Here is a 10940-nt window from a genome sequence, read left to right as displayed (position 1 = left end):
CTCTCTCTCTCTCTCTCTCTCTCTCTCTCTCTCTCTCTGGTGGTTTCAGTCTGTTGAAAGATTCTGACAGCACACAAAGGCCGAACGCAGCCGACATCAAGGTACGGTTCCTGCTAATACTCTCCATCCCAGCATGACGTCCCAGTAAATGAACCAGCTACACTTGCCACTTGTAAACAGTGAAGCAAGTGGAAAAGTGGCCATTTCATAGACAGCAGTGACAACGCTTATTTTACGACGTTTTACCCCTCTCGGCCACTGCGTTTGTGTGAAACGTCGTATAATTAAGGCACTGAACCTGTTAAGGGCTGTTTTGAAAGTAGCTCTGGCCACGGCCAAATAAATTTTGTCAGCACACTGTCGTTTTGACTGCCATCTTAAGCAGTGTCCTACACCAATTATCAGTGAGCTGACGTGAACATCAACACGCTGTTTATGTGTTCGCTGCTTGCAGCCTTTTTTTAATTCATATCCTCACTAAAAAAGACCAAAAAGGCACCATACCGTGACTGGAACAATACACAAATAACACGCACAGAGGAGAGAGGAGCTTACGACGACGTCTCGGTCCTACTTTAACCATTTACAAGTCCCACTGACACACGGGAGTGAGAGAGCCAGTACGTGTATATCTCCTAAACACCAAGTGACGAATATCCTTAAACATCGGTGTTGTTTTTCCCCACCATTCATTTGTTTACTTACTGAAGCCAAAGTCGAGAATGTCTTAATAAACTTTGTATTTTGGTCGCCTAATATAGGAAATAATCCCTGGCATATGTGTTTGTGTGTGTTTTTTATGTGTGTACGTGTGTACTCATCCAAGGTACAGTTTCCAGTCCTATGCGTGTTTTTGTGATTACACACACACACACACACACACACACACACACACACACACACACACACACACACACACACACACACACACACACACACACACACATACACACACCTCTAAAACACAAGTTATCGGAATTACAATAGCGTTAAACCGTATTTGTATGTTTCTGATCCTCCTCTCGATTCTTCGTAAGAGACACAGCCCGCTGACCTCTCTGGAAAACGTTCGTGAGAGCAGTGTGAGAGTTAAAACGTTCGTGAGAGCAGTGTGATAGTTAAAACGTTCGTGAGAGCAGTGTGAGAGTTAAAACGTTCGTGAGAGCAGTGTGATAGTTAAAACGTTCGTGAGAGCAGTGTGATAGTTAAAACGTTCGTGAGAGCAGTGTGAGAGTTAAAACGTTCGTGAGAGCAGTGTGATAGTTAAAACGTTCGTGAGAGCAGTGTGAGAGTTACATTTCCGTCTTAAGGGCAAGATCTTGAACTCCCAGGTGACTCGAGATCCTTACACAGTCTTATACTGTTGTGTTGATGACTTGTCGGGTCTCTGTGTTGCTGACGAAACACCCTGACATCCAGACCAGAGGAGGAAGAGCAAGAGATAGAAAAGATAGTTTGAAATAAAGAAAAGATCAGAGGAGAGAGAGAGAGAGAGAGAGAGAGAGAGAGAGAGAGAGAGAGAGAGAGAGAGAGAGAGAGAGAGAGAGAGAGAGAGAGACAGGCTACTGAGACTATCAATTACGACAGAGCTGCAGCACAAGGCAAGAAATTACTGAAACTTGGCAGCAGACGTTGCTTTTATTTTTGTGCCTCAGAGTAAAGCCTTTCTATTTGTTCCGTGATAAAATTCTCTCTCTCTCTCTCATATATATATATACATACACACACAGGAGCTGTGAGGTGAGTACACACAAATTAAGCCAGGTCATGTTTATCGTGTCAGAGAGGTGAGGCATGACCGTGCACTTCACGGCATGACTGTGACACCATTACGACACCATTAAACGTAGCTTTTATTGATGATGAGTGACTTTCTTTCTTTCACTGGCTGTCTTTCACTGGCTGTCTTTCACTGACGTTTATTTACTGTTTTCGTTTACTGAGGTTTATTTTCTGGCTCTCATTTACTTTCGTTCATTTAATTTCTTTAATTTACATTCGTTCATTCACTCTCGTTAATTTCCTGTCGCTCATTTACTTTCGTTCACTTACGGTTGCATTACCAGAGTCACAATCTTTATTATTGTCAAAAAACAGCTGAAAAAAACAGTCAACCAAACTGGCTTGTAATATATTTGTAAAATTAGATCAGACCAAAAAAAAAAAAATTATATCATTGAAACTATTTCTCTTTTCTGGTTCTCTGCCATTTAAACAGAATGTTCACTGTGGATAAATCGACCTTTTTATATAAGCTATTTTTTAATAAAAGATTTTTTTACTTCATGTGTTCTGTCTCTCCTCTTCCGTTCCTTCTCCCTCTAGTAACACTTCTTCAAGTTAAATGTTTCATACGCACACACACACACACACACACACACATGATTGGAGAAAGAGACTACATTGTAGGTACAATTCAGTCCGGAGAACATAAAGTAGTCATTGGAGTGATGTATAACCCACCACAGAACTGCTGGAGGCCAAGAGAGGAGTACGAAGAAAACAACAGGGTGATGGTGGACACACTGGCTGAGGTGGCAAGAAGAGCTCACTCGAGCAGAGCAAAGTTACTGGTAATGGGCGATTTCAACCACAGGGAGATCGACTGGGAAAACCTGGAGCCACATGGGGGTCCCGAAACATGGAGAGCCAAGATGATGGATGTGGTACTTGAAAACCTCATGCATCAACATGTCAGGGACACAACCAGAGAGAGAGGGGAGGATGAGCCAGCAAGACTGGATCTTGTGTTCACCCTGAGCAATTCAGACATTGAGGACATCACTTACGAGAGGCCCCTTGGAGCTAGCGATCACGTGGTTCTGAGTTTTGACTATATAGTAGAGTTACAAGTGGAGAAGGTAACAGGAACTGAAGGGGACAGGCCAAACTATAAAAGGGGGGGACTACACAGGTATGAGAAACTTCCTGCAGGAGGTTCAGTGGGACAGAGAAATGGTAGGAAAATCAGTAAACTAGATGATGGAATATGTGGCAACAAAGTGCAAGGAGGCAGAGGAAAGTTTTGTTCCCAAGGGAAACAGAAATAATAGGAAGACCAAAACGAGTCCTTGGTTTACCCGAAGGTGTAGGGAGGCAAAAACTAAGTGCAACAGAGAATGGAAAAGGTACAGGAGGCATAGGACCCAGGAAAACAAGGAGATTAGTAGAAGAGCCAGAAACGAGTATGCGCAGATAAGGAGGGAGGCCCAGCGACAGTATGAAAACGACATAGCATCGAAAGTCAAATCTGACCCGAAACTGCTGTATAGCCACATTAGGAGGAAGACAACAGTCAAGGACCAGGTGATAAGGCTGAGGAAATAAGGTGGAGAACTCACAAGAAACGATCAAGAGGTATGTGAGGAGCTCAACACGAGATTTAAGGAAGTATTTACAGTAGAGACAGGAAGGACTCTGGGGGGACAAACCAGCAAGGAATACACCAACAAGTGTTGGACGACATACATACAGATGAGGAGGAGGTGAAGAAACTGCTAAGGGACATCGATACCTCAAAGGCAATGGGACCGGACAACATCTCCCCGTGGGTCCTTAGAGAGGGAGCAGATATGTTGTGCGTGCCACTTACCACAATCTTCAACACATCCCTGGAAACTGGGCAACTACCTGAGGTATGGAAGACGGCAAATGAAGTTCCCATTTTCAAAAAAGGAGACAGAAAAGAGGCACTAAACTATAGACCTGTGTCATTGACGTGTATAGTATGCAAAATTATGGAGAAGATTATCAGGAGGAGAGTGGTGGAGCACCTGGAACGGAACAGGAGTATAAATGCCAACCAGCACGGATTCACGGAAGGCAAATCCTGTGTCACAAACCTTCTGGAGTTTTATGATAAAATAACAGAAGTAAGACAAGAGAGAGAGGGGTGGGTTGATTGCATCTTCTTGGACTGCAAGAAGGCCTTTGACACAGTTCCTCACAAGAGATTAGTGCAGAAGCTAGAGCATCAGGCGCATATAACAGGAAGGGCACTGCAATGGATCAGAGAATACCTGACAGGGAGGCAACAACGAGTCATGGTACGTAATGATGTATCACAGTGGGCACCTGTGACGAGCGGGGTCCCACAGGGGTCGGTCCTAGGACCAGTGCTATTTTTGGTATATGTGAACGACATGATGGAAGGGTTAGACTCAGAAGTGTCCCTGTTTGCAGATGATGTGAAGTTAATGAGGAGAATTAAATCTGATGAGGACCAGGCAGGACTTCAAAGAGACCTGGACAGACTGGACACCTGGTCCAGCAAATGGCTTCTCGAATTTAATCCTGCCAAATGCAAAGTCATGAAGATAGGGGAAGGGCACAGAAGACCACAGACAGAGTATAGGCTAGGTGGCCAAAGACTGCAAACCTCACTCAAGGAGAAAGATCTTGGGGTGAGTATAACACCGAGCATGTCTCCGGAAGCACACATCAATCGGATAACTCCTGCAGCATATGGGCGCCTGGCAAACCTGAGAACAGCATTCCGATACCTTAGTAAGGAATCATTCAAGACACTGTACACCGTGTATGTCAGGCCCATACTGGAGTATGCAGCACCTGTTTGGAACCCGCACTTGATAAAGCACGTCAAGAAACTAGAGAAAGTACAAAGGTTTGCATCAAGGTTAGTTCCAGAGCTAAGGGGAATGTCCTATGAAGAAAGATTAAGGGAAATCGGCCTGACGACACTGGAGGACAGGAGGGTCAGGGGAGACATGATAACGACATATAAAATACTGCGTGGAATAGACAAGGTGGACAAGGACAGGATGTTCCAGGGAGGGGACACAGACACAAGAGGCCACAATTGGAAGTTGAAGACACAAATGAGTCAGAGTGATAGTAGGAAGTATTTCTTCAGTCATAGAGTTGTAAGGCAGTGGAATAGCCTAGAAAATGACGTAGTGGAGGCAGGAACCATACACAGTTTTAAGACGAGGTTTGATAAAGCTCATGGAGCGGGGAGAGAGAGGGCCTAGTAGCAACCGGTGAAGAGGCGGGGCCAGGAGCTAGGACTCGACCCCTGCAACCACAAATAGGTGAGTACAAATAGGTGAGTACACACACACACACACAGACACAGTAATTACTCTCAAAGGTAATTGCCTCTCTGATGGGATTTTAGCAATGATGGTAAAGCAGGTGTAGCTGTAAGTTTTGTGTCTGGTCAGATCACTCGTTCACTTCTCTGTGTTTCTTTTCACCTGAAGTGAAGATATCTGCTTACTTGCTGACAGGTTGAGCTTTGTCTCTCGGGGCTTGCTTGCAATTATATATTTTTGACTATTCATATAGTCACAGGACCGGATTATTATTATTATTATTATTATTATTATTATTATTATTATTATTATTATTATTATTATTATTATTATTATTATTATTATTATTATTATTATTATTATTATTATTATTATTATTTTGTTATTATTGCTATTATTATTATTGTTGTTATTATTATCAGTAGTAGTAGTAATAGTAGCAGCAACAGTGGTAGTGGTAGTAGTAATAGTAGTAATGGTAGTAGCAGTGGTAGTAGTAGTACTGGTAGTAGTAGTAGTAACAGTAGTAGTAGCAGCAGTGGTGGTAGTAGTAGTACTGGTAGTAGTAGCAATAGTAATAGTAGTAAAAGTACTAGTAGGAGCAGTGGTGGTAGTAGTAGTACTGGTAGTAGTAGTAATAGTAGTAGTAACAGCAGTTGTAGTAGTAGTAGTAGTGGTAGTAGTAGTAGTAGTAGTTATAGCATAACAGTAAAAATAATTGGCGACTATTGTTACTAAAACACCAACAATAACAACAGCAAAAGTTACTACTGCTATTTCTACTCTTCCTACTGCTGCCACTACCACTATTACTACTACTAATTACATTGCAACTACTACTACTACTACTACTGCAGCTCTTACATCTACCACCACTACAGTAGCAACTCCTCATTACTACTACTACTACGGTGCCTCGAACTGAGGTCCTTGAAAGTAGCACTCCCAACACTGTAACCACCGTGCCATGTAATACAACCCAACATCGTAACTATTCCAAACACGGTTCGAGTCCCAGTCCTTTATAGTTTCTCCAGCCAAGTGAATAACTTCAATAAGTGGTCCTTAAAGAGGTATTTTTTTTCTTTTAAAATGCCGTCCATATAATATATTTTCCCCCAGGAATGCTAATTGGTTCTCATTAATCACCCTGAGACGTCATTAACCTTGTTGAGCATAAACACTTCGTATCACTTGTTGGAGCATAAATTGAACCCTTAATTACCTGTCTTCTGTTTCCTACACACGTCTTCACGTGTGGAAAACAGGAAACCACGTGTGGAAAACAGGAAACCACGTGTGGAAAACAGGAAACCACGTGTGGAAAACAGGAAACCACGTGTGGAAAGCAGGAAACCACGTGTGGAAAACAGGAAACCACGTGTGGAAAACAGGAAACCACGTGTGGAAAACAGGAAACCACGTGTGGAAAACAGGAAACCACGTGTGGAAAACAGGAAACCACGTGTGGAAAACAGGAAACCACGTGTGGGAAACAAGAAACCACGTGTGGAAAACAGGAAACCACGTGTGGAAAACAGGAAACCACGTGTGGAAAACAGTTGCATTTTGAAACGTTCTCAGCCCCTTCGGCTGAGAAATGGGCCTATATAGGCTCCTTGGGAAGCAGTCACAAATATCAGAGTGGTCCTGGTGTGTTATGTTAGGTTCCCGAGGGAACTGTAGGTTACAAGGATGACAGAGAAGGTTTGTGACCTTATTCTAGAGAACACATGATCTAACCTTTCCAGGTGTAAATATCACTTTCTTCACCTGTTGTACACCTGTGTACAGAGACACTGGCTCTCTCTCTCTCTCTCCCTCTCTCTCTCTCCCCTTCTCAGAATCATGTTGAGAGTTCTACATTTTGCCTTAGGCAAGAGTTAGAGCAAGACTTAGAGCATGAGTTAGGGCAAGAGTTAGGGCAAGAGTTAGGGCAGGAGTTAGAGCAAGAATTAGAGCAAGAGTTAGAGCAAGAGTTAGAGCAAGAGTTAGGGCACGCTGAAGTTATGTTGATTCTTGTTTTTTCATGGTAGACTGAAGTATTTTTCGTTGGAGGTGAACAGGTAATCTGCAGCATTAGTGACCCTCGTGTAGTTGTCAGGCTTTAAACCCCAAATAAACAACCAACCCAGCTACGAACGCTGTCAAGATTGTGTATACACCGAGAGCTGCATATCTCTCAGTGCATATATACAGACATATTTTGACTTTAATCTCTACTTTACTTAGGGAGTGGCTTGCGGTGGACCCAACAAACTAACTCACTCAATGTGTTTGTTGTACTCAGAACGTCGGCAAACTACAAGCCTTGGCACAACGCTAGCGACAGTGACGAGCGCAACGAGATCGCTAAGAAAGCTTACGAAGCGGTGCTGACAGTGACCGCCAGAGCTCCCAGCAGTGATCAGTACAAGAACTTCTCCAGTCACGTAAGTCACTATTTTAGGAGACGATGTTCTTCTTTTTTTTTTTTTACAATTTTGCATTATTTTTTTTCTCTCCCCTACTGTATGGGAATTTCTGCCACCTGCATTGGTGGTCAGTCCCTCAGCCTTGACAGAAGGTGGTCAGTCCCTCAGCCTTGACAGAAGGTGGTCAGTCCCTCAGCCTTGACAGAAGGTGGTCAGTCCCTCAGCCTTGACAGAAGGTGGTCAGTCCCTCAGCCTTGACAGAAGGTGGTCAGTCCCTCAGCCTTGACAGAAGGTGGTCAGTCCCTCAGCCGTGACAGAAGGTGGTCAGTCCCTCAGCCTTGACAGAAGGTGGCCAGTCCCTCAACCTTGACAGAAGGTGGTCAGTCCCTCAGCCGTGACAGAAGGTGGTCAGTCCCTCAGCCTTGACGGAAGGTGGTCAGTCCCTCAGCCTTGACAGAAGGTGGCCAGTCCCTCAGCCTTGACAGAAGGTGGTCAGTCCCTCAGCCTTGACAGACGGAGGTCAGTCCCTCAGCCTTGACAGAAGGTGGTCAGTCACTCAGCCTTGACAGAAGGTGGTCAGTCCCTCAGCCTTGACGGAAGGTGGTCAGTCCCTCAGCCTTGACAGAAAGTGGTCAGTCCCTCAGCCGTGACAGAAGGTGGTCAGCCCCTCAGCCTTGACAGAAGGTGGTCAGTCCCTTAGCCTTGACAGAGGTGGTCAGTCCCTCAGCCGTGACAGAAGGTGGTCAGTCCCTGAGCCTTGACAGAAAGTGGTCAGTCCCTCAGCCTTGACAGAAGATGGTCAGTCCCTCAGCCTTGACAGAATGTGATCAGTCCCTCAGCCTTGACAGAATGTGGTCAGTCCCTCAGCCTTGACAGAAGATGGTCAGTCCCTCAGCCTTGACAGAATGTGGTCAGTCCCTCAGCCTTGACAGAAGGTGGTTAGTCCCTCAGCCTTGACAGAATGTGGTTAGTCCTTCAGCCTTGACAGAATGTGGTCAGTCACTCAGCCTTGACAGAATGTGGTTAGTCCCTCAGCCTTCACAGAAGGTGGTCAGTCCTTCAGCCTTGACAGAAGATGGTCAGTCCCACAGCCTTGACAGAAGGTGGTCAGTCCCTCAGCCTTGACAGAAGGTGGTCAGTCCCTCAGCCGTGACAGAAGGTGGTCAGTCCCACAGCCTTGACAGAAGGTGGTCAGTCCCTCAGCCTTGACAGAAGGTGGTTAGTCCCTCAGCCGTGACAGAAGGTGGTCAGTCCCTCAGCCGTGACAGAAGGTGGTCAGTCCCTCAGCCTTGACAGAAAGTGGTCAGTCCCTCAGCCTTGACAGAAGGTGGTCAGTCCCTCAGCCGTGACAGAAGGTGGTCAGTCCCACAGCCTTGACAGAAGGTGGTCAGTCCCTCAGCCTTGACAGAAGGTGGTCAGTCCCTCAGCCGTGACAGAAGGTGGTCAGTCCCTCAGCCGTGACAGAAGGTGGTCAGTCCCTCAGCCGTGACAGAAGGTGGTCAGTCCCTCAGCCTTGACAGAAAGTGGTCAGTCCCTGAGCCTTGACAGAAGGTGGTCAGTCCCTCAGCCTTGACAGAAGGTGGTCAGTCCCACAGCCTTGACAGAAAGTGGTCAGTCCCTGAGCCTTGACAGAAGGTGGTCAGTCCCTCAGCCATGACAGAAGGTGGTCAGTCCCACAGCCTTGACAGAAAGTGGTCAGTCCCTCAGCCTTGACAGAAGGTGGTCAGTCCCTCAGCCGTGACAGAATGTGGTCAGTCCCTCAGCCTTGACAGAAGGTGGTCAGTCCCTCAGCCGTGACAAAATGTGGTCAGTCCCTCAGCCGTGACAGAAGGTGGTCAGTCACTCAGCCGTGACAGAATGTGGTCAGTCCCTCAGCCTTGACAGAAGGTGGTCAGTCCCTCAGCCGTGACAAAATGTGGTCAGTCCCTCAGCCGTGACAGAAGGTGGTCAGTCCCTCAGCCGTGACAGAAGGTGGTCAGTCCCTCAGCCGTGACAGAAGGTGGTCAGTCCCTCAGCCTTGATAAAATTCCTTCTATCAAGGGTAAAGAGATAAACACCTTCAGTGTTAAGGTCACGCACGAAGGTGTTTCAGTGTGTTAAGGTCACTCATGTAGGTGTTTTAGTGTGTTAACGTCACGCATGAAGGTGTTTTAGTGTGTTAAGGTCACGCATGAAGGTGTTTTAGTGTGTTAAGGTCACTCATGTAGGTGTTTTAGTGTGTTAAGGTCACTCATGTAGGTGTTTTAGTGTGTTAACGTCACGCATGAAGGTGTTTTAGTGTGTTAAGGTCACGCACGAAGGTGTTTTAGTGTGTTAAGGTCACTCATGTAGGTGTTTTAGTGTGTTAAGGTCACGCATGAAGGTGTTTTAGTGTGTTAAGGTCACGCATGAAGGTGTTTTAGTGTGTTAAGGTCACGCATGTAGGTGTTTTAGTGTGTTAAGGTCACGCACGAAGGTGTTTTAGTGTGTTAAGGTCACTCATGTAGGTGTTTTAGTGTGTTAAGGTCACGCAAGTAGGTGTTTTAGTGTGTTAAGGTCACTCATGTAGGTGTTTTAGTGTGTTAAGGTCACGCATGTAGGTGTTTTAGTGTGTTAAGGTCACTCATGTAGGTGTTTTAGTGTGTTAAAGTCACGCATGTAGGTGTTTTAGTGTGTTAAGGTCACGCATGAACGTGTTTTAGTGTGTTAAGGTCACTCATGTACGTGTTTTAGTGTGTTAAGGTCACGCATGTACGTGTTTTAGTGTGTTAAGGTCACTCATGTAGGTGTTTTAGTGTGTTAAGGTCACTCATGTACGTGTTTTAGTGTGTTAAGGTCACTCATGTACGTGTTTTAGTGTGTTAAGGTCACTCATGTACGTGTTTTAGTGTGTTAAGGTCACGCATGTACGTGTTTTAGTGTGTTAAGGTCACTCATGTACGTGTTTTAGTGTGTTAAGGTCACGCATGTACGTGTTTTAGTGTGTTAAGGTCACTCATGTACGTGTTTTAGTGTGTTAAGGACACGCATGTACGTGTTTTAGTGTGTTAAGGTCACTCATGTACGTGTTTTAGTGTGTTAAGGTCACGCATGTACGTGTTTTAGTGTGTTAAGGTCACGCATGTAGGTGTTTTAGTGTGTTAAGGTCACTCATGTACGTGTTTTAGTGTGTTAAGGTCACTCATGTACGTGTTTTAGTGTGTTAAGGTCACGCATGTACGTGTTTTAGTGTGTTAAGGTCACTCATGTACGTGTTTTAGTGTGTTAAGGTCACTCATGTACGTGGTTTAGTGTGTTAAGGTCACTCATGTACGTGGTTTAGTGTGTTAAGGTCACTCATGTAGGTGTTTTAGTGTGTTAAGGTCACGCATGTACGTGTTTTAGTGTGTTAAGGTCACTCATGTACGTGTTTTAGTGTGTTAAGGTCACTCATGTACGTGTTTTAGTGTGTTAAGGTCACTCATGTACGTGGTTTAGTGTGTTAAGGTCACTC

The 10940-nt window shown here is 45.1% G+C and overlaps 1 protein-coding gene across 1 annotated transcript in view; it reads left to right on the top strand.

The window, feature by feature from the left end:
- The window catches only part of LOC128698921 (receptor-type guanylate cyclase gcy-28), a 153780-nt gene that overhangs the window by 19788 nt on the left and 123052 nt on the right, over positions 1-10940 (top strand). The window contains exon 2 of the mRNA XM_070090405.1: positions 7345-7486. Coding sequence (XP_069946506.1) covers positions 7345-7486 — 142 coding nt within the window. The remainder of the gene's footprint in view (positions 1-7344; positions 7487-10940) is intronic.

The sequence above is a fragment of the Cherax quadricarinatus genome, chromosome 31 (assembly GCF_038502225.1).
Source record: "Cherax quadricarinatus isolate ZL_2023a chromosome 31, ASM3850222v1, whole genome shotgun sequence".
In the NCBI taxonomy this organism is placed as follows: domain Eukaryota; kingdom Metazoa; phylum Arthropoda; class Malacostraca; order Decapoda; family Parastacidae; genus Cherax; species Cherax quadricarinatus.
This window is presented reverse-complemented; position numbering and strand designations above follow the sequence as displayed.